Source organism: Pseudophryne corroboree, chromosome 3 (genome assembly GCF_028390025.1).
Source record: "Pseudophryne corroboree isolate aPseCor3 chromosome 3, aPseCor3.hap2, whole genome shotgun sequence".
Taxonomy (NCBI): Eukaryota; Metazoa; Chordata; class Amphibia; order Anura; family Myobatrachidae; genus Pseudophryne; species Pseudophryne corroboree.
Window position 1 is genome coordinate 601,154,425 of NC_086446.1, and position 23,971 is coordinate 601,178,395.

Below are 23,971 nucleotides of genomic sequence, written 5' to 3' on the forward strand. Positions count from 1 at the left end.
ACAGATGGTTTCCCTACACCTGGGTGTGCATCTGCTAAGGAAGATGGTGGCTCTACAGTATGACAGATTACAGGAACCTCATTGCTCAGGGAGCAGGTTCGCACTAGTTTCTATAGCGCAAATTGCGGATTTTACATGGGTCCAACCTTCCCTAATTTGGTGGTCGTTACATAGAAATCTCGCAAAGCAGCCAGAGATTCGGCATTTGGGATTGGAGGATCCTCGCAATGCATGCCAGTCTCAGAGGTTGGAGTGCCGTCCCTGAGGAACATCGGTTTCAGAACAGAGGGACGTCACGAAAGAGCAGTCTATTCCATGGAGATTCTCGGGCTGGGTGCAATTACAATGTAACTTCTCTTAACTGGAGGCTTAGTGATGACTCACCACCTGCAGATGCAGTCGCACAATGTCACAACGATGGCATACATAAACCGTCCAGGAAGACCAAGACACAAGATGGCATTTTGATCTGGTTTTTGGGCAGAGAGGCGCAACAGCGTTCTTTCGGCATAGTTCTTTCCAGGAGTGGAGATCTGGGAACCAGGGTATCTCAGTCGCCAGGACGTGCATCCAAGAGAGTGGTGTCTACACCCAATAGTTTTCGAGATAGTTGTAGGAGGATGGGGCCTACCTCGTGTAGACCTCTTGGCATCACGACACAACCATAAACTGCCCAGGTATGTGACCAGAACTAGGAATCCAGCAGTGGACGCATTGACACTTCCTTGGTTTTACAGAACCTTTTCTTCTCAGACCCAGGGTAATAATGGAGGCCAAAACGGATAAGAGTGTGGGCAATTCTCATTGCTCAAACTGGCCCCGCAGAGGTTGGTACTCTGATTTGAAGAGGCTACTAGCGGAAGATCCCTGGAGGCTACCTCAGCGGGATGACCTGCTATCACAGGGGCAGTTCCTCCACCCAGACTTGATCAGGTTGCGTTTAACGGAGTGGTTATTGAGTCCCGGATATGGTGAAAGACAGAAATACCAAATGTGGCTTTCCCTACAACGATAGCAGCTAGGAAGCCGGTCACTATTACAGTATATGGATGACCGCATAGACTGGTGTCAACGAGGGTTGGTTTCCAGGACTTTCTTTCGGGAGGTGCTGAGTATACAACCTCCTTTCCGTCCTTGCACGACGCCGTGGGACCTAACCTGGGGGTTGGCCTATATCAGATCGGCTTTAGAACCTTTAGAAAGAGCAGGATTGAGATGTCTCTCCTGGACACTCAAGCTGTTACTTGCCTCAGCTTCGGCCAGACGGGTCTCTGTTTTGGGGGCTTTATTGTGTAAGAGTCCTTTTTCTAAATTTCGATTCAGACAGGGCGGAACTCAGTACGACAGAGTTCTTCCGAAGATAGTACAAGGTTTCAGGTAAACCAGCAAATTGTGGTTCCATCATTTCACGGAGTTGCAGATGGGGACGTGTCTTTGAACGTTGTCAGAGATTTACGGATTTACGTATAGGTTATGTTGTACATCAGACAATAGGAACATTTTGTTTGTTTTATTATGATAGTACAAAGACAGGTTTGCCAGCATCTAAACAAATTTTAGCCAGATGGATTAGGCTTACTATTCTGAAATAGTTATCCTGTGGGAACCGGGTTCAGGCTAGTACCCATACCACCGGATCCGTGGGTGCCTCCCGGGTGGCCGCCAGAGGTACCTCTACTACTCAGCTTGGCAGCGTGGTCATCAGCACATACGTTCATGAGATTCTACAAGTTTGATACGTTGCGTCCGGAGATTCTAAGTTCGGACGTTTAGTTTTGCAGGACTCTGACAGCACTCCCACCCTTGGGAGTAACTTTGGGACGTCCCCTACTGTATAATGCTGTTCCAGTGTCCCCTAGTGGATGAAAGAGAAAAGAGGATTTTGGTACTTACAGATAAATCCATTTCTCTGAATCCTCTAGGGGACACTGGACGCCCGCCTCGGTGCTGTCAGCCTGCTGTGTTCCATAACCAGTTCATGCAAGCAGCGTTAGTTTTCTGTTAACAGAATTCTTGGATGCTGTTTGAATTATTGTACGGTGGGCTCCTCGCCATTGGTTGTAAGTCTCATGTCCTATTCTCTTGGTCAAATTTTCCAAACTGAGGGATGTTTAGGGGGAGGAGCCGGCTGTGCAGACAATGTTTAATTTTAGATTGTGCCACACCTCCGGTTGCAAGCTTCACACCCCTACTGTATAATGCTGTTCCAGTGTCCCCTAGAGGATTCAGAGAAATGGATTTATCGGTAAGTACCAAAATCCTCTTTCATTTTACTAAATAGTGTTTAAAATACTCTGAAATAGTTGTGAAAATGAATTGAAACCTTTCACATTCCCTAATGCTCCAAAATTATAGTTTTCCATATAACCATATAATTAATTATATATACACACACTGTGTACAAACTTGATTTATAAAAGCAAAACCCCAACTAAATAATTGTCACTGTGTCTCACATGTCACTACTATAAAGCATATCGTGACATCATCCACATTTAACATACTCTCACATCTATACGTGAGGTGTATAGATTATGTGAATGTTGTTTTTTGTAAAGAAAAAAACTATAAAACTAACCATTGATCTAAACAGCTGCAACATGGTACTAAACCTCAGTTGCAACTTGGTATACAACACAATGCCTAAGGGGGGAATTCAGTTAGCCCGATAATTTAATGGGGGAGAAAAATGGGGGTAGCCTCAAACTTTTTCACTTCAGCCTATTCAATTACAGCCCAGTTTGTTTCTTCTGTTAAATCTGTTTTCAGACGTTAACACACAGAATCTGGGAAAAGTTCCCAGATCTATGCGTTAACACTCGTGGCTTATGAAAACAAGCTATGTAATGCAGGTGGTTGTTTGTTTGCTTGTTTTTTTAACCCGCTTAGGCTTGAAAAAAAAACAACAACCCTGTTATGTGCAGCCTTTCGGCTAATCTGTTAAGACTGCAGTAATTGGCTACGGCTAATTGATTTCCCCCCTAAGTGGGTTCCAGAGTGTTATTTTGTGTAATTTCTGTCCTGCAGGATCCTATCACTGTTTCAAATAACCGTAAACCAGTTGAGAAAAGCAAGAAAGATGCAGCTATTCCACCTAACGCAAAGAAGGAGGAAAGGACTGAAAAGAAATCTAGCTTATTTAACAATGGCGACGATGACCTTTTTGCAATTACAAAAGAAAGGTAAAGTTTCTCTCTCTTTTACTATATAATTGGTGCAGCAGGAGGAGCATCATATGCAATATACTTTAATGGAATTATCCATAGAACTGTAAAGTGTTGTGTGTGCAAAGTTCTGTGTTCTCCAGCTTACTACTCAATATGATGGATGGCAGCCTTATAGGATCAGTTCTGATTTGAGTGGCCTATCAGTCAGCAGGTCCAGTGACATCCTGCACACCGCAGCTTGCTGACTCTTACATACTCTCTCAGCGAACACCACACTACTTCTTTGACACATGAGCAGGTCAGCAGGAGCGCAGCGCACATGGTTCACTTGCTCATGCTTTTAAGGCCGTTAAATGTTGGGCACCGATATCACATTAACTGCAGAAACATGCAGTAGACAGTGACTGGCACATGCAGCGCTTAGGAGGACCTGCTGAGCTCCGTGAAGGCTGCACCCAAGGGAATAGTTATACCTTGTGATATTCCACTCAAAACTGGATTTTAGCCTTGGATGGGGTTATTCTGTAACATCACACTACTTTTAAGGTTCCAGTGGGCACCAGTGTTTTCTGGAATCATCTCTTTTGACCACTTGAAATCTGCAGCTTTTGAGTCCTTATTCTTCTGAAATTAAGGCGCCTAATAGACTTGAGCTAATCAGGCCAATGGAAATAACAGTCAGTACCATGCAGATGTTAAGGGCTGGGGCTATGTGACAGGCGGTGGAGATCCCGGAGGTCAGCATACCGACCCTGGGATTCCGACCGCAGAATGCTTGCGGGGGAGGGGTGCGAGCGCAACAGAGCTCTCCACAAGTTCTATTCCCACTCTCTGGGTGTCGTGGACATGGGAATGGTCCCTGTTAATCGACATGCCGACTTTCAGGCATTTGATCGCTCAGGATCCCGGCGTCGCTCAGGATCCTGAGGGGTGGTCACATGACCGCATCCCATTACTAAGAGGTGTCCATTTAAAAAAATAGAGAGAATAAAAATGTAATCCAGCCTTACTGTCTTGGTTTTCTATCTTACATAATGCAAATTCAGTTTATCTCGCTTGGGTAAAGTATGGTGTTTAGTAACCGTTAATATTCTGTTTCCAGCCAGAAGAAGCATCATCGTGTTTCTCTGTTGTTTGAGGAAGATGAAATCGGTGAAGAACCTTTGTTTGCAGCTGAAGTAACCCCGTCTCCATCAGTGGGTCAGGCTTTGGTAGGTGTCAAAATTTATATAGAACACCTTCTGCTAATGAAATACTGAGATTGGTAGAATGTTATTAGGATTAGCAGTAAAACTGTACTTTATTTATACAGTCTTTTGCTGACCCCATATCTATGGTCAGGTTTGACATATTAGTCATACTTGTTTATGTAATAAACGACAGTGACCTGTTCAGTCTCCATCATTCGCCCACAGCAGTCACCTGGAAAGTATAGCAGGTTGGGGCTGGGTAAATAGTACTAGATTATAGTAGTTTGGATTGGTGCTATTGGGGGTAATTCCAAGTTGATTGCAGCAGGAATTTTGTTAGCAGTTGGACAAAACTATGTGCACTGCAGGGGGACAGATATAACATGTGCAGAGAGAGTTAGATTTGGGTGGGTTATTTTATTTCTGTGCAGGGTAAATACTGGCTGCTTTATTTTCTTTTTCATCCACTAGGGGTCACTGGAGTACTCTTGGGATGTGGACGGCTTCCGTAGGAAACAGGGCACTGAATATTTAAATTTAGAACACTCCACCCCTCCATATCCCAGAGTACCTCAGTGTTTTTTCTGTGCTCGAAGTAGCAACAGGTCTGTGGCTTAGTCCACAATTCTTTTGAATATTTTTATTTCTCTAACGTCCTAAGTGGATGCTGGGGACTCCGTAAGGACCATTGGGAATAGCGGCTCCGCAGGAGACTGGGCACATCTAAAGAAAGCTTTAGGACTAACTGGTGTGCACTGGCTCCTCCCCCTATGACCCTCCTCCAAGCCTCAGTTAGATTTCTGTGCCCGACGAGAAGGGTGCACACTAGGGGCTCTCCTGAGCTTCTTAGTGAAAGTTTTAGTTTAGGTTTGTTATTTTCAGTGAGACCTGCTGACAACAGGCTCACTGCATCGAGGGACTAAGGGGAGAAGAAGCGAACTCACCTGCATGCAGAGTGGATTGGGCTTCTTGGCTACTGGACATTAGCTCCAGAGGGACGATCACAGGTCCAGCCTGGATGGGTCCTGGAGCCGCGCCGCCGGCCCCCTTACAGAGCCAGAAGAGCGAAGAGGTCCGGAAAAATCGGCGGCAGAAGACGTTCCTGTCTTCAATAAGGTAGCGCACAGCACTGCAGCTGTGCGCCATTGCTCTCAGCACACTTCATACTCCGGTCACTGAGGGTGCAGGGCGCTGGGGGGGGCGCCCTGAGACGCATTAAAACATGACAGAAATACCTTACATGGCAAAAAAAATACATCACATATAGCTCCTGGGCTATATGGATGCATTTAACCCCTGCCAGAATATACAAAAAACCGGGAGATAAGGCCGCCGAAAAGGGGGCGGAGCCTATCTCCTCAGCACACTGGCGCCATTTTCCCTCACAGCTTAGTTGGAGGGAAGCTCCCTCGCTCTTCCCTGCAGGAAAGGGTTAAAAAAAAGAGAGGGGGGCACTAATTAGGCGCAGTATTAAAACATACAGCAGCTATAAGGGGAAAAACACTTATATAAGGTTATCCCTGTGTATATATATAGCGCTCTGGTGTGTGCTGGCATACTCTCCCTCTGTCTCCCCAAAGGGCTAGTGGGGTCCTGTCCTCTATCAGAGCATTCCCTGTGTGTGTGCTGTGTGTCGGTACGTTTGTGTCGACATGTATGAGGAGAAAAATGATGTGGAGACGGAGCAGAGTGTCTGTAACAGTGATGTCACCCCCTAGGGGGTCGACACCTGAGTGGATGTACTGTTGAAAATTACGTGACAGTGTCCGCTCTATATAAAAAGACAGCCGGCTACTCAGCTTGTGCCTGTCCAGACGTCTCCTAGGCCGTCAGGGGCTCTAAAGCGGCCGTTACCTCAGATGGCAGATACAGACGCCGACACGGATACTGACTCCTGTGTCGACGGTGAAGAGACAACCGTGATTTCCAGTAGGGCCACACGTTACATGATTGAGACAATGGAAAATGTTTTTATACATTTCTGATAATACGAGTACCACCAAAAAGGGGTATTATGTTCGGTGAGGGAAAAACTACCTGTAGTTTTCCTTAATCTGAGAAATAAAATGAGGTGTGTGATGATGCGTGGGTTTCCCCCCGATAACAATTGATAATTTCTTAAAAAGTATTGGCTGCATACCCTTTCCCGCCAGAGGTTAGGGTGCGTTGGGAAACACCCCCTAGGGGGGATAAGGCGCTCACACGCTTGTAAGAACAAGGGCTCTACCCTCTCATGAGATGGCCGCCCTTAAGGATCCTGCTGATAGAAAGCAGGAGGGTATCCAAAAAGGTATTTACACACATACTGGTGTTATACTGCGACCAGCTATCGCCTCAGCCTGGAGGTGCAGTGCTGGGTTGGCATGGTCGGATTCCCGGACTGGAAATATTGATATCCTAGATAAGGATAGTATATTATTGCCTATAGAGCATTTAAAAGATGCATTTCTATATATGCATGATGCACAGCGGAATAATTGCCGACTGGCATCAAGTATAAGTGCGTTGTCCAATTCTACCAGTAAAATGGTCAGGTGATGCGGATTCCAAACGGCATTTGGAAGTATTGCCTTTGAATGGGGACATTTGGGGTCGGTCTTTTAGACCTGGTGGCCACGGCAACAGCTGGGAAATCCACGTTGTACCCCAGGTCGCCTCTCAAAATAAGACGCCGTATTATCAGGCGCAGTCCTTTGTTGGCAAGCGGACGAAAGGTTCCTCTTTTCTGCTCGTGACAGAGGGAGAGGAAAAAGGCTGCAGAGATCAGCCAGTTCCCAGGAACAGAAACCCTTTCCCGCCTCTGCCAAGCCCTCAGTATGACGCTAGGGCTTTACAAGCTCAGGCACGGTGGGGGCCCGTTCTCAATGAATTTCGGTGCGCAGTGCGCTCACTCGCAAGTAGACCCCTGGATCCTTCAGGTAATATCTCAGGGATACATATTGGAATTCGAGACGTCTCCCCCTCGCCGTTTCCAAAAGTCGGCTTTACCGACGTCTCCCTCTGACAGGGAGGCAGTTTTGGAAGCCATTCACAAGCTGTATTCCCAGCAGGTGATAATCAAGGTACCCCTCCTGCAACAGGGAACGGGGTATTATTCCACACTATTGTGGTACCGAAGCCAGACGGCTCGGTGAGACCGATTCTAAATCTAAAATCTTTGAACACTTACATACAGAGGTTCAAATTCAAGATTGAGTCACTCAGAGCAGTGATTGCGAACCTGGAAGAAGGGGACTACATGATGTCTCGGGACATCAAGGATGCTTACCTTCATGTCAAAATTTACCCTTCTCACCAAGGGTACCTCAGGTTATGGTACAGAACTGTCACTATCAGTTCAGACGCTGCCGTAGGTATGGTCCACGGCACCCCGGGTCTTTACCAAGGTAATGGACGAAATGATATCCCTTTGAAAGAAGGAAATTTTAGTTATCCCTTACTTGGACGATTCCCTGATAAGGGTAAGATCCAGGGAACAGTTGAAGGTCGGTGTAGCACTATCTCAGGTAGTGTTGCGGCAGCACGATTGGATTCTCAATATTCCAAAATCGCAGCTGGTTCCGACGACTTGTCTTCTGTTTCCTAGGGATGATCCTGGACACAGTCCAGAAAAAAGGTGTTTCTCCCGGATGAGAAAGCCAGGGAGTTATCCGAGCTAATCAGGAACCTCCTAAAACCGAACCAAGTCTCAGTGCATCAATGCACAAGGGTTCTGGGTAAAAATGGTGGCTTCCTACGAAGCAATCCCATTCGTTAGATTCCACGCAAGAACTTTCCAGTGGAACCTACTGGACATATGGTCCGGGTCGCATTTTCAGATGCATCAGCGGATAACCCTGTCACCAAGGACAAGGGTATCCATCCTGTGGTGGTTGCAGAGTGCTCATCTTCTAGAGGGCCGCAGATTCGGCATTCAGGACTGGGTCCTGGTGACCACGGATGCCAGCCTGCGAGGCTGGGGAGCAGTCACACAGGGAAGGAATATCCAGGGCTTAGGGTCAAGCCTGGATACATCACTTCACATAAATATCCTGAAGCTAAGGGCCATTTACAATGCTCTAAGCTTAGCAAGACCTCTGCTTCAAGGTCAGCCGGTGTTGATCCAGTCGGACAACATCATGGCAGTCACCCACGTAAACAGACAGGGTGGCACAAGAAGCAGGAGGGCAATGGCAGAAGCTGCAAGGATTCTTCGCTGGGCGAAAAATTCATGTGATAGCACTGTCAACAGTATTCATTCCGGGAGTGGACAACTGGGAAGCAGACTTCCTCAGCACGACCTCCTCCCGGTAGAGTGGGGACTTCACCCAGAAGTCGTCCACATGATTAAAAAACTCGACCGGTATTGCGCCAGGTCAAGAGACCCTCAGGCAATAGTTGTAGACGCTCTGGTAACACCGTGGGTGTACCAGTCAGTGTATGTGTTCCCTCCTCTGCCTCTCATACCCAAGGTACTGAGATTGATAAGATGGAGAGGAGAAAGCACTATATTCGTGGCTCCGGATTGGCCAAGAAGGACTTGGTAACCGGAACTTCAAGAGAGGCTCACGGAGGTTCTGTGGCCTCTACCTCTAAGAAGGGACCTGCTCCAGCAAGGACCCTGTCTGTTCCAAGACTTACCGCGGCTGCGTTTGACGGCATGGCGGTTGAACACCGGATCCCGAAGGAAAAAAGGCATTCCGGATGAAGTCATCCCTATCCTGATCAAAAGCCAGGAAGGATGTAACCGCAAAAACATTATCACCACAATTGGCGAAAATATGTTGCGTAGTGCGAGGCCAGTAAGGCCCGACGGAGGAAATTCAAATGGGTCGATTCCTACATTTCCTGAAAACAGGAGTGTCTATGGGCCTGAAATTGGGGTCCATTAAGGTTCAGATTTCGGCCCTGTCAATTTTCTTCCAAAAAAGAACTAGCTTCAGTCCCTGAAGTTTAGACGTTTGTAAAAGGGGTACTGCATATACAGCCTCCTTTTGTCCCTCCAGTGGCAATTTGGGATCTCAATGTAGTTTGGGTTTCAAAAAGTCACATTGGTTTGAACCACTTAAATCTGTGGAGTTAAAATATCTCACATGGAAAGTGGTCATGCTGTTGGCCCTGGCCTGGGCCAGGCGCGTGTCAGAATTGGCGGCTTTATCCTGTAAAAGCCCTTATCTGATTTTCCATTCGGACAGGGCGGAATTGAGGACTCGTCCTCAGTTTCTCCCTAAGGTGGTTCCAGCGTTTTCACCTGAACCAACCTATTGTGGGGCCGGCGGCTACTAGGGACTTGGAGGAATCCAAGTTGCTGGATGTTGTCAGGGCCCTGAAAATATGTTTCCAGGACGGCTGGAGTCAGGAAATCTGACTCGCTGTTTATCCTGTATGCACCCAACATGCTGGGTGCTCCTGCTTCTAAGCAGACTATTGCTCGTTGGATTTGTAGTACAATTCAGCTTGCACATTCTGTGGCAGGCCTGCCACAGCTAAAATCTGTAAAAGCCCATTCCACAAGGAAAGTGGGCTCATCTTGGGCGGCTGCCCGAGGGGTCTCGGCTTTACAACTTTGCCGAGCAGCTACTTGGTCAGGGGCAAACACGTTTGCTAAATTCTACAAATTTGATACCCTGGCTGAGGAGGACCTGGAGTTCTCTCAATTGGTGCTGCAGAGTCATCCGCACTCTCCCGCCCGTTTGGGAGCTTTGGTATAATCCCCATGGTCCTTACGGAGTCCCCAGCATCCACTTAGGACGTTAGAGAAAATAAGAATTTACTTACCGATAATTCTATTTCTCATAGTCCGTAGTGGATGCTGGGCGCCCATCCCAAGTGCGGATTGTCTGCAATACTTGTACATAGTTATTGTTACAAAAATCGGGTTATTATTGTTGGGAGCCATCTTTTCAGAGGCTCCTCTGTTATCATACTGTTAACTGGGTTCAGATCACAAGTTATACGGTGTGATTGGTGTGGCTGGTATGAGTCTTACCCGGGATTCAAAATCCTTCCTTATTGTGTACGCTCGTCCGGGCACAGTATCCTAACTGAGGCTTGGAGGAGGGTCATAGGGGGAGGAGCCAGTGCACACCAGTTAGTCCTAAAGCTTTCTTTAGATGTGCCCAGTCTCCTGCGGAGCCGCTATTCCCCATGGTCCTTACGGAGTCCCCAGCATCCACTACAGACTATGAGAAATAGAATTATCGGTAAGTAAATTCTTATTTTTTTTTAGTTAATATTTTTTCTTTTTTCATACACATCCCTTTCCCCCTTCCAAAAGGCAGGGTCAGGGATAGTGCAAGCTGCTACTAGCAGCTGTGGCGTGTCGGTCCTCACTAAATGAGCACCCTCACAGCCAGACAGACTTCCTGCACACAGGCTGGCCGGCGCTTGCAGAGAAGCCCCGTCGGAGCCTCACCACAGCTGCAGGAGTCAAGGTATGTTGAACGGGGCGGTCAGCTCCCGCTGCCGCCCCGCTGTGTGGGGACAAAGTTTTCTTTAAAACTGATGGCGCTGGGATCCCTCTAAGTCCGCCCGCCCACCGCAGCTGCTCCGGCCGCTGCTCAGAGCGCTTCAGGACGCGCTCCCCGCTGTCTGTCCCAGCGCGTCCCGCTACCCGGCCCCCGCTGGCGGCCCCACACGCTGCTCGCTGGCCGCCCCGCACTGCATCCGCAACGGCGCATACAGGGGGGGGGGGGGCATTACAGGCTGTCAGCAGAGGGTACAATAAGCGGCACGAGGGGGAGCAGTATGTTAGGCTGCAGGGATGATTACACAGGATTTCATACAGGGATATATATCAGTTTATATGCTTGTAACCTGTACTGTGACTATAATTTTAAGCATGGCAGCCATTTTAACCATGCTTCCTGTGTCTTCCTGCTGTGATTCCAGAACGTTCCTGTCCTACATCTCTACTCCACCGGAGGCGCAGGGGTGTTAGTGGGAATTTGGGATCACATTTCATAGTACTGGCCACGTGTACTGCACTTGGCCAGATATATATATATATATATATATATAGAGACACCTTAGTACTATTTCTCTATCGTCCTAGTGGATGCTGGGGTTCCTGAAAGGACCATGGGGAATAGCGGCTCCGCAGGAGACAGGGCACAAAAAGTAAAGCTTTACGATCAGGTGGTGTGTACTGGCTCCTCCCCCTATGACCCTCCTCCAAGCCTCAGTTAGATTTTTGTGCCCGGCCGAGAAGGGTGCAATCTAGGTGGCTCTCCTAAAGAGCTGCTTAGAAAAGTTTAGCTTAGGTTTTTTATTTTACAGTGAGTCCTGCTGGCAACAGGATCACTGCAACGAGGGACTTAGGGGAGAAGAAGTGAACTCACCTGCGTGCAGGATGGATTGGCTTCTTGGCTACTGGACATCAGCTCCAGAGGGACGATCACAGGTACAGCCTGGATGGTCACCGGAGCCTTGCCGCCGGCCCCCTTGCAGATGCTGAAGTAAGAAGAGGTCCAGAATCGGCGGCAGAAGACTCCTCAGTCTTCTAAAGGTAGCGCACAGCACTGCAGCTGTGCGCCATTTTCCTCTCAGCACACTTCACACGGCAGTCACTGAGGTTGCAGGGCGCTGGGAGGGGGGCGCCCTGGGAGGCAAAAAAAAACCTATTTTGGCTAAAAATACCTCACATATAGCCTCCGGAGGCTATATGGAGATATTTAACCCCTGCCAGAATCCGTTAAGAGCGGGAGACGAGGCCGCCGAAAAAGGGGCGGGGCCTATCTCCTCAGCGCACAGCGCCATTTTCCCTCACAGAAAGGCTGGAGGGAAGGCTCCCAGGCTCTCCCCTGCACTGCACTACAGAAACAGGGTTAAAACAGAGAGGGGGGGCACTAATTTGGCGTTAGAAATATGTAATAAAGATGCTATAAGGGAAAACACTTATATAAGGTTGTCCCTATATAATTATAGCGTTTTTGGTGTGTGCTGGCAAACTCTCCCTCTGTCTCTCCAAAGGGCTAGTGGGTCCTGTCCTCTATCAGAGCATTCCCTGTGTGTGTGCTGTGTGTCGGTACGTGTGTGTCGACATGTATGAGGACGATGTTGGTGAGGAGGCGGAGCAATTGCCTGTAATGGTGATGTCACTCTCTAGGGAGTCGACACCGGAATGGATGGCTTATTTAGGGAATTACGTGATAATGTCAACACGCTGCAAGGTCGGTTGACGACATGAGACGGCCGACAAACAATTAGTACCGGTCCAGACGTCTCAAAAACACCGTCAGGGGTTTTAAAACGCCCGTTTACTTTAGTCGGTCGACACAGACAGGGACACTGAATCCAGTGTCGACGGTGAATAAACAAACGTATTCCTTATTAGGGCCACACGTTAAAGGCAATGAAGGAGGTGTTACATATTTCTGATACTACAAGTACCACAAAAGAGGGTATTATGTGGGATGTGAAAAAACTACCGTAGTTTTTCCTGAATCAGATAAATTAAATAAAGTGTGTGATGATGCGTGGGTTCCCCCCGATAGAAAATTAGGGGCGGTATACCCTTTCCCGCCAGAAGTTAGGGCGCGTTGGGAAACACCCCTTAGGGTGGCTAAGGCGCTCACACGCTTATCAAAACAAGTGGCGGTACCGTCTATAGATAGGGCCGTCCTCAAGGACCAGCTGACAGGAGGCTGGAAAATATCATAAAAAGTATATACACACATACTGGTGTTATACTGCGACCAGCGATCGCCTCAGCCTGGATGTGCAGAGCTGGGGTGGCTTGGTCGGATTCCCTGACTAAAAATATTGATACCCTTGACAGGGACAGTATTTTATTGACTATAGAGCATTTAAAGGATGCATTTCTATATATGCGAGATGCACAGAGGGATATTTGCACTCTGGCATCAAGAGTAAATGCGATGTCCATATCTGCCAGAAGATGTTATGGACACGACAGTGGTCAGGTGATGCAGATTCCAAACGGCACAAAGGTGTATTGCCGTATAAAGGAAGAGGAGTTATTTGGGGTCGGTCCATCGGACCTGGTGGCCACGGCAACTGCTGGAAAATCCACCGTTTTTACCCTAAGTCACATCTCTGCAGAAAAAGACACCGTCTTTTCAGCCTCAGTCCTTTCGTCCCTATAAGATCATATCTGCCCAGGGATAGAGGAAAGGGAAGAAGACTGCAGCAGGCAGCCCATTCCCAGGAACAGAAGCGTTCCACCGCTTCTGACAAGTTCTCAGCATGGCGCTGAGACCGTACAGGACCCCTGGATCCTACAAGTAGTATCCCAGGGGTACAGATTGGAATGTCGAGACGTTTCCCCTTCGCAGGCTCCTGAAGTCTGCTTTACCAAGGTCTCCCTCCGACAAGGAGGCAGTATGGGAAAAAATTCACAAGCTGTATTCCCAGCAGGTGATAATTAAATTACCTCTCCTACTACAAGAAAAGGGGTATTATTCCACACTATATTGTGGTACTGAAGCCAGAAGGCTAGGTGAGACTTATTCTAAAAAATTTTTGAACACTTACAAAGGTTCAAATCAAGATGGAGTCACTCAGAGCAGTGATAACGAACCAGGAAGAAGGGGACTATATAGTGTCCCGGGACATCAGGGATGCTTACCTCTATGTCCCAAATTTGCCCTTCTCACTAAGGGTACCTCAGGTTCGTGGTGCAGAACTGTCACTATCAGTTTCAGACGCTGCCGTTTGGATTGTCCACGGCACCCCGGGTCTTTACCAAGGTAATGGCCGAAATGATGATTCTTATTCGAAGAAAAGGCGTCTTAATTATCCCTTACTTGGACGATCTCCTGATAAGGGCATAGTCCAGGGAACAGTTGGAGGTCGGAGTAGCACTATCTCGGATACTGCTACAACAGCACGGGTGGATTCTAAATATTCCAAAATCGCAGCTGATCCCGACGACACGTCTGCTGTGCCTAGGGATGATTCTGGACACAGTCCAGAAAAAGGTGTTTCTCCCGGAAGAGAAAGCCAGGGAGTTATCCGAGCTAGTCAGGAACCTCCTAAAAACAGTGCATCATTGCACAAGGGTCCTGGTAAAAATGGTGGCTTCCTACGAAGCAATTCCATTCGGCAGATTTCACGCAAGAACTTTTCAGTGGGATCTGCTGGACAAATGGTCCGGATCGCATCTTCAGATGCATCAGCGGATAACCCTATATCCAAGGACAAGGGTGTCTCTCCTGTGGTGGTTATAGAGTGCTCATCTTCTAGAGGGCCGCAGATTCGGCATTCAGGATTGGATGCTGGTGACCACGGAGCCCAGCCCGAGAGGCTGGGGAGCAGTCACACAAGGAAAAAATTTCCAGGGAGTGTGATCAAGTCTGGAGACTTTTCTCCACATAAATATACTGGAGCTAAGGGTAAATTTATAATGCTCTAAGCTTAGCAAGACCTCTGCTTCAAGGTCAGCCGGTATTGATCCAGTGGGAAAAACATCACGGCAGTCGCCCACGTAAACAGACAGGGCGACACAAGAAGCAGGAGGGCAATGGCAAAAACTGCAAGGACTTTTCGCTGGGCGGAAAATCATGTGATAGCACTGTCAGCAGTGTTTCATCCCGGGAATGGAAACTGGGAAGCAGACTTCCTCAGCAGGCACGACCTCCACCCGGGAGAGTGGAAACTTCATCGGGAAGTTTTTTCCACATGATTGTAAACCGTTGGGAAATACCAAAGGTGGACATGATGGCGTCCCGTCTGAACAAAAAACGGGACAGGTATTGCGCCAGGTCAAGAGACCCTCAGGCAATAGCTGTGGACGTTCTGGTAACACCGTGGGTGTACCAGTCGGTGTATGTGTTCCCTCCTCTGCTTCTCATACCTAAGGTGCTGAGAATTATAAGACGTAGAGGAGTAAGAACTATACTCATGGCTCCGGATTGGCCAAGAAGGACTTGGTACCCGGAACTTCAAGAGATGCTTACAGAGGTCTTATGGCCTCTGCTGCTAAGAAGGGATTTGCTTCAGCAAGTACCATGTCTGTTCCAAGACTTACCGCAGCTGCGTTTGTCGGCATGGCGGTGGAACGCCGGATCCTAAGGGAAAAAGGCATTCCGGAAGAGGTCATTCCTACCCTGGTCAAAGCCAGAAAGGAGGTGACCGCACAACATTATCACCACATGTGGCGAAAATATGTTGCGTGGTGTGAGGCCAGGATGGCCCCACAAAGAAATTTCAACTCGGTCGTTTCCTGCATTTCCTGCAAACAGGAGTGTCTATGGGCCGCAAATTGGGGTCCATTAAGGTTCAAATTTCGGCCCTGTCGATTTTCTTCCAGAAAGAATTGGCTTCAGTTCCCGAAGTCCAGAAGTTTGTCAAGGGAGTATTGCATATACAACCCCCTTTTGTGCCTCCAGTGGCACTGTGGGATCTCAACGTAGTTCTGGGATTCCTCAAATCACATTGGTTTAAAACCAGTCAAATCTGTGGATTTGAAGCATCTCACATGAAAAGTGACCATGCTCTTGGCCCTGGCCTGGACCAGGCGAGTGTCAAATTGGTGGTTTTTTCTCAAAAAAGCCCATATCTGTTTGTCCATTCGGACAGGGCAGAGCTGCGGACTCGTCCCCAGTTCTCTCCCTAAGGTGGTGTCAGTGTTTCACCTGAACCAGCTTATTGTGGTGCCTTGCACCTACTAGGGACTTGGAGGACTCCAAGTTGCTAGATGTTGTCAGGGCCCTGAAAATATGTTCCAGGACGGCTGGAGTCAGGAAAACTGACTTGCTGTTATCCTGTATGCACCCAACAAACTGGGTGCTCTTGCTTCTAAGCAGACTATTGCTAGTTGGATGTGTAATACAATTCAGCTTGCACATTCTGTGGCAGGCCTGCCACAGCCAAAATATGTAAATGCCCATTCCACAAGGAAGGTGGGCTCATCTTGGGCGGCTGCCCGAGGGGTCTCGGCTTTACAACTTTGCCGAGCGGTTATTTAGTCAGGGGCAAACACGTTTGTAAAATCCTACAAATTTGATACCCTGGCTAAGGAGGACCTGGAGTTCTCTCATTCGGTGCTGCAGAGTCATCCGCACTCTCCCGCCCGTTTGGGAGCTTTGGTATTATCCCCATGGTCCTTTCAGGAACCCCAGCATCCACTAGGACGATAGAGAAAATAAGAATTTACTTACCGATAATTCTATTTCTCGGAGTCCGTAGTGGATGCTGGGCGCCCATCCCAAGTGCGGATTGTCTGCAATACTTGTACATAGTTACAAAAATCGGGTTATTATTGTTGTGAGCCATCTTTTCAGAGGCTCCGCTGTTATCATACTGTTAACTGGGTTCAGATCACAGGTTGTACAGTGTGATTGGTGTGGCTGGTATGAGTCTTACCCGGGATTCAAAATCCTTCCTTATTGTGTACGCTCGTCCGGGCACAGTACCTAACTGAGGCTTGGAGGAGGGTCATAGGGGGAGGAGCCAGTACACACCACCTGATCGTAAAGCTTTACTTTTTGTGCCCCGTCTCCTGCGGAGCCGCTATTCCCCATGGTCCTTTCAGGAACTCCAGCATCCACTACGGACTCCGAGAAATAGAATTATCGGTAAGTAAATTCTTATTTTTACTGAGTCGTGCAAGTGTCTGGTTTTTGTGTATTGTATTGTCTGTCTCCTTAATGAGTAAGGCACCAGCAAAAATTAAGAAGCATCACTGCAAAGTCTGTAGCAGTGTGTTACCGGATGGATCTACCACATGTCCAGTATGTTTTGTGGATTCAGTTACGAATACAATTTCTGCTCCGGTGTTAAAGCCAGTTTCATCTCCGGACCCTCCATGGGAAATGCTAGCCAATGTATTGGCTGGGTTGCAATCAGAATTGTCCGCCGCTCGACAAAAGCGGGAAGCGGCAAGATCTGAGTCTAGGGTGAAGACCGCCAGAACTACCGGAGGCGTCTCAGCCTTGCGAAAGGTCCAAATCCATTTTGGGTAGACGGGATAAATTTCATGTCTTATGATTTACCAGTTTCTGCTATGTTGCATTCTGACGATTCCATGCCAGACCTCACGGCACAAGATGAGGGTGAGGAGGGCGAAGTGGAGTCAGATAGTGAGGATTTTAACAGCTCAGGTATTGATAATCTCATCAGAGCGGTGCGTCAGTCTCTGAAGTTTACAGAAACTGAGGAGCCTCTGACAAATGATCAGGTCGTATTTACTAAACGACAGAGAACTCCAATGTGTTTTCCTGTTTCGGAGTCTCTTAATAAGATGTTAGTAGAAACACGACAGACTCCAGATAAACGGTTTTCTATACCTCGCAGATTTAAGTCTAGTTACCCGTTTCCAGACTCTGTGACATGTACATGGGAGAATCCACCAATAGTTGATTCGTCAGTGTCGAAACTTACAAAGAAATTAACCATACCAGTGCCAGCTGCTACTATGCTTAAAGACCCTTCAGATCGCAAAATAGAAACTATGCTAAAGTCCATGTATGTAGCAGCAGGAGTGCTGCTGAGACCTGGCTTGGTTGGCATCTGGGTCACCTAAGGCGCTAATAGTATGGATAACAGAACTCAAGTCTGCCCTACATGACGAACACCTTATACTTCTTGCTGATCAAATGTGTGAGGCTGCGGAGTATCTCTGTACAGCTTCTACTGACGTCTGTCAGCTCACTTCTCGCCTTTCATCGTCGCTAGTTACGGCACGACGAGCACTCTGGCTGCGTTCTTGGCAAGCGGAGGCAGAGGTCAAACGAGGTATAGAGGTGTTACCTTACGGTGGCAAGAAGTTGTTTGGTCCTGAATTGGACACATGGATTTCTGAGGCTATGGGAGGAAAGTCGGTTTTCTTACCATTGCCTCCACCGGTACCAAGACGGAGGTACTCTAGACCTGCGTTCAAATCCTTTAGACCTCAGTCCTTTCGCGGACGTGGCAGAGGAACAGCCACGCCTGGTAGACGTGGACGTGGTTTCCAACAAACCAACACAAGTCGTCAGGACGATAAGGTTACCGACAAGCCAGTGGCATGACGGGCTACCAGCCCATCTCTGTTCTCCGATTGTGGGAGCACGCCTTCATACGTTCCATTTGGCGTGGTTCCAGACATCCGCGGATGGGTGGATGCGCAATTTAGTGTTAAGAGGTTACAAAATAGAGTTCGACTGTCTTCCGCCACTGCGGTTTTTCAAGACAGGACTGCCTCTGTCGGACGACAAGAGGGCGGTTCTGCAAATTGCCATTCAGTCCCTACTGGATTCAGCAGTTTTGATTCCGGTCCCTGTACACCAACAGGGTCAGGCTTATTATTCCACTCTGTTTGTGGTATCGAAGCCGGATGGCTCAGTCAGGCCAATATTGAACTTAAAGGGTCTCAATCGGTACGTAACTTACTACAGATTCAAGATGGAATCTCTGCTCTCAGTGATTGCAAGTTTAGAGCCAAAGGAATTCATGATTGCGCTAGATCTCAAGGATGCGTACTTACACATTCCGATTTGGCAGCCTCATCAAAGGTTCTTGCGGTTTGCAATACGCCAAAACCATTACCAGTTTCAGGCTCTACCGTTTGCCCTATCGTCAGCGCCTCGGGTATTCACCAAAGTGATGTCTGTGATGATAGCTCATCTCAGATCCCTGGGAGTGACAATAGTTCCGTATTTAGACGATCTGCTCATCAAAGCCCCGTCTCAACAGATGCTTCTCCAACATGCGCTACTAACGTACAATGTACTAGTTCACCACGGTTGGATTGTCAACTTCAAAAAATCACATCTCATTCCGTCTCAACGCCTTCAATTCCTAGGTATGATTCTCGATACGGTAAATCAAAGAATTTACCTACCACAACAGAAAGTACAGATTATTCGCCATCTAGTACAATTAGTGCTCAAGCCACGCACAGTCTCGGTACATTTGTGCATTCGCCTCTTAGGAACAATGATGGCGGCTTTCGAAGCGATTCAGTTCAGAAGATTTCACTCATTTCCTTTTTAACTGGATGTGCTCGCACAGTGGTCGGGCTCGCATCTGCAGATTCACCACAGGGTGAGGTTGTCGCCAAGGGAAAGGGTGTCTCTACTCTGGTGGCTCAAGGAACACAATTTAACCGCAGGGAAACTATTCAGCGGCTGGAATTGGATAATTCTAACGACGGATGCGAGTCTCAGAGGTTGGGAGTTGTAGTTCAAAATTGTCAACTCCAGGGTCTCTGGGCGGATCACGAAAGATTGCTGTCTATAAATGTCCTGGAACTCCGCGCAATTTACAATGCACTACGACAAGCAGTACACATGCTTCGCTCTCAGACTGTCCAAGTGCAGTCAGACAACGCAACGGCAGTCGCATACATCAACAAACAAGAAGGAACGAGAAGCCGCATGGCAATGCGGGAAGTAGCTCGAATCCTCAATTGGGCAGAATACCACCAGGTGATATTGTCGGCAGTGTTCATTCCGGGAGTGGACAACTGGGAGGTGGATTATCTCAGCCGTCGGGATTTTCATCCAGGAGAATGGGCATTAAATCCAGAGGTGTTTCACATGTTGGTTCAGCGGTGGGGTTACCCTCAGGTGGCGTCTCGCCACGATCACCAACCACTCCAGTATGTGTCCAGAACGAGAGATCCAAAGGCAGTGGCGGTGGATGCTCTCACAATCGCGTGGCCATACAGCCTAGTGTATCTGTTTCCACCGTTTCCGCTGCTCCCTCTGGTGCTAAAACGGATCAAAAGAGAGTCTGTCACAGTCATACTAGTGGCACCTCATTGACCTCGAAGAGCTTGGTTCTTGGATCTCCACGGACTACTCGCAGACGATCCTTGGCCGCTCCCTCTACGTCCGGACTTGTTACAACAGGGTCCGTTCCTTTACCCCGATTTAGCGCGGCTGCGTTTGACGGGGTGGCTGTTGAGACCGCCCTCTTAAGAAGAGAGGGCATTCCGGAATCTGTTATACCAACCATGTTACGTGCTAGGAAGCCAGTTACGGCAGCTCATTATTACAGAATTTGGCGTGCCTATATAGGTTGGTGTGAAACTCGAAAGTTTCCGACATCATCTTTCAAGTTATCCCGTCTTTTGTTATTTCTACAAACGGGGTTAGATGGAGGACTGCGTTTATCTACACTAAAGGTGCAGGTATCTGCTTTGTCAATTTACTTTCAAAGAAGATTAGCTCTATTGCCGTCTATACACACCTTTCTGCAAGGTGTCCTCGGAGTACAGCCTCCATTCATTCCACCTACAGCGCCATGGGACTTGAATCTGGTTTTAGATTTCTTACAGTCTTCATATTTTGAACCCTTACAGCAAGTGGATATAAAGTTTCTCACTTGGAAAACAATTTTTCTTCTAGCCTTAGCTTCGGCAAGGCGTGTTTCAGATTTGGGTGCCTTGTCATGCAAGCCACCGTATTTGGTGTTTCATGATGACAGAGCGGAACTTCGGACGAATCCCGCTTTCTTACCAAAGGTAGTGTCATCTTTTCACATCAATCAACCAATAGTAGTTCCTGTGTTGACAGCACATTGTGGAACTCTGGATGTGGTACGCGCTTTACGCGTTTATGTATCCCGAACGTCTACAGTTTGTAAGACGGATACGTTGTTTGTTCTCTATGTTGCTGCCAAGATGGGTTGGCCAGCGTCTAAGCAGACCTTATCCAGATGGATAAAACTGACCATACGTCAGGCTTACCTTCATGCTAGGTTACAGCCACCTACATCAGTAACAGCTCATTCCACACGTTCTGTGGGAACTTCATGGGCAGCTGGTCGTGGAGCTTCTACGACGCAGCTTTGCCGTGCGGCTACATGGTCTTCAGTGCACACGTTTGTGCGCTTTTACAAGTTTGATACGTTTGCGGCATCAGCATCTAGCTTTGGCCGCCTAGTGTTACAGGTGCCAAACAGCTCTCCCGTCCAGGGGGGAAGCTTTGGTACGTCCCAAGAGTACTCCAGTGACCCCTAGTGGATGAAAAAGAAAATAGGATTTTGGTACTTACCAGGTAAATCCTTTTCTTTGAATCCATAGGGGGCAGTGGATGCCCACCCAGAGCAGTTTTACCTGGTTTGTGGTAAGTTCAGGGGATCTTATGGTAACACACTCTCACCGACTGGTTCAAATTATCAAGTGCTGGTTATGGTGTCAACTGTTTAGTTGTCAGTAACGTTATGTGTCAACTTCGTTGTTGTCCGTTATGTTATATGTAATACTCCATTGTCAACCTCTCTCTATAGCTCCTGTTCGGCTCAGTAAAAAACACTGAGGTACTCTGGGATATGGAGGGGTGGAGTGTTCTAAATTTAAATATTCAGTGCCCTGTTTTCTACGGAAGCCGTCCACATCCCAAGAGTACTCCAGTGCCCCCTATGGATTCAAAGAAAAGGATTTACCTGGTAAGTACCAAAATCCTATTTTTTACACTGCAAATTAGATTGCAGATTGAACCCACCACACCCAAATCTAACTCTCTCTGCACATGTTATATCTGCCTCCCCTGCAGTGCACATGGTTTTGCCCAACTGCTAACAAAATTCCTGCTGCGATCAACTTGGAATTACCCCCATTGTGTCCAATTTTACTTTAGTTTTCTCTAGTATCCATAAAGGATATTGGGGAATCTAGTACGATAGGGCAGGGCTGGCCAAACCAGTCCTCGAGACCTACCAACAGTTCACATTTTCCAGACAACCTAGCTGATGCACATGTGTAGTTAATACTAATTTAAGATGGCTGCATTCATTCCTAACTGACAATTCTATAGATCTCCAGGAGGCCTGAAAAACATGAACTGTTGGTAGATCTCGAGGACCGGTTTGGCAGCCCTGCGATACGGTATAGATGGGGTCCAAAGGAGCCGGTGCTCTTTAAATTTCTTCAACTGGGTGTGCTGGCTCCTCCCCTCTATGCCCCCTCCCACAGGCAGTTTAGAAAAAAGTTCCCTCAGGAGAGGATGCACACTCTGCAGCTCCAGAGAGTTTTCTTCATTTTCTTTTAAACTTTTAATATTTTCAGTATGCTGTCTGGGCAACAGCATACCTGCACTGTGGGAGTTAGGGGAGGGGATGATCACCGGCCTTACGAGGTGCAGAGCCGTTTCCCTGCTGCAGGACCACTGTTGTTGTTCAGCGGGGCACTGCGCCTTGGCTGTCACAGCCGCAGCACGCCGCACACCTCTAACACTTCCTGAAGGTGACATCGGTGGTGAGTACAAACCGGGGGGCCCCGCTAGTGCGGCTGACAACGGGCGCGTCGTACGTGACCCTCCCGGGGGGTCCCGCTAAGATCCCTGTGTAGAACTGGCACAAAAGGGCTTGACTAGCATTTGTGTGATGTTTTAAGCTTAAAAGGAGACTTTTGCCAGTATAAAATATGTATGGAACTCCGGCGCCATTGGAGGGGGCAGATCTACCTCAGAGCGGGACCTGAGGGGTTTTGGCGCCTTCCGCTGCTTACTGCAGCCATATACAGCACACACAGTGCTTCCTGACTCCTCAGCCACGCTGGATATCTTGTACAGGGTGTAGCAAAGGGGGAGAGCCGCTTGGGTACACTATCCTGACCCTATTTAGGACTACAGTTGTTAGTGTTTACTGTGTTTTAGGGAGCTGACAGCCTCACTGGAGCTGTACAGCTCAGGGTGTGCTGGTGTCCTCTCTCTCTCTCTCTCTCTCTCTCTCTCTCTCTCTCTCTCTCTCTCTCTCTCTCTCTCTCTCTCTCTCTCTCTCTCTCTCTCTCTCTCTCTCTCTCTCTCTCTCTCTCTCTCTTTCTCTCTCTCTCTCTCTCTCTCTCTCTCTCTCTCTCTCTCTCTCTCCTCTCACATACAGTAGGGCAGGCTTGCATTATAACTGTCTATGTATATGTTATTGTGCTTACTGTGAAATATGGGTAAACACAAGCCGTGCAGTGTATGTCACAATAGAGTCTCTCCATTATCTGACTCTTTTTCCTGTGAACAATGCAGCCAATCTTCACAAATTGGTGAAGGGGCTGGGGGAGAGGGTCCAGAGCCCCACTGGTTAGGGTCTCATAAGACTATGATGTCTGATATGTCATCCCAACTCACGGCTAATGTGCAGAAATCTCAGCTACTACAACAAGCTGTTGCAGATTTAGCTGCTAGGGCAGATGTACAGCCCCCCCCCCCTCTCATGCAGGTCCTCAGAAGCGTGGGTGACCTGCTCTGCTCTCTGATACAGATGATATACAGGATGATGGGGATGACCTGGATCCCGTTAGTGGGGATCCCGATGCTGCTCAGGGTATTGAACCCCTCATGTTGTCTATAAGGTATGTGTTAAAGCTCCCTCTAGAGGACGCTGCGTCACAGTAGTCATTTTTCTTTGTACAAAACAAGCCTAATGTCACTTTCCCCGATTCTACAGAGTTAGATGATTTATTCAAACAGGCCTGGAAAAATCCAGACAAAAAATTCCAGATGTCCAAAAAGTTTTTGCGCACTTTCCCATTTGCTTCTGAAGGTAGAAAATGTTGGGAGGAACCCCCTGGGGTGGATGTCTCAGTCTGTCGCCTGTCTAAAAAGACGGTGCTGCCCACCCCGGACTGCTTTACCATGAAGTATCCTGGGAATAGGAAGATAGAGACTACCCTAAAATCTATATACACGGCAGCTGGTATATCACAAAGACCGGTCATTGCGGGTTGCTGGATGATCCATGCTATTCATTCTTGGG

General features: G+C 48.0%; 1 protein-coding gene across 3 annotated transcripts in view; it reads left to right on the forward strand.

Annotated features, from left to right (window-relative positions):
- LOC135056400 (WASH complex subunit 2A-like) overlaps positions 1-23,971 on the forward strand; it is a 189,983-nt gene that overhangs the window by 111,650 nt on the left and 54,362 nt on the right. For all 3 annotated transcript variants that reach the window (XM_063961493.1, XM_063961495.1, XM_063961494.1), the window contains exons 19-20: positions 3,028-3,182; positions 4,270-4,378. In XM_063961493.1, the coding sequence (XP_063817563.1) occupies positions 3,028-3,182; positions 4,270-4,378 (264 nt within the window). The remainder of the gene's footprint in view (positions 1-3,027; positions 3,183-4,269; positions 4,379-23,971) is intronic.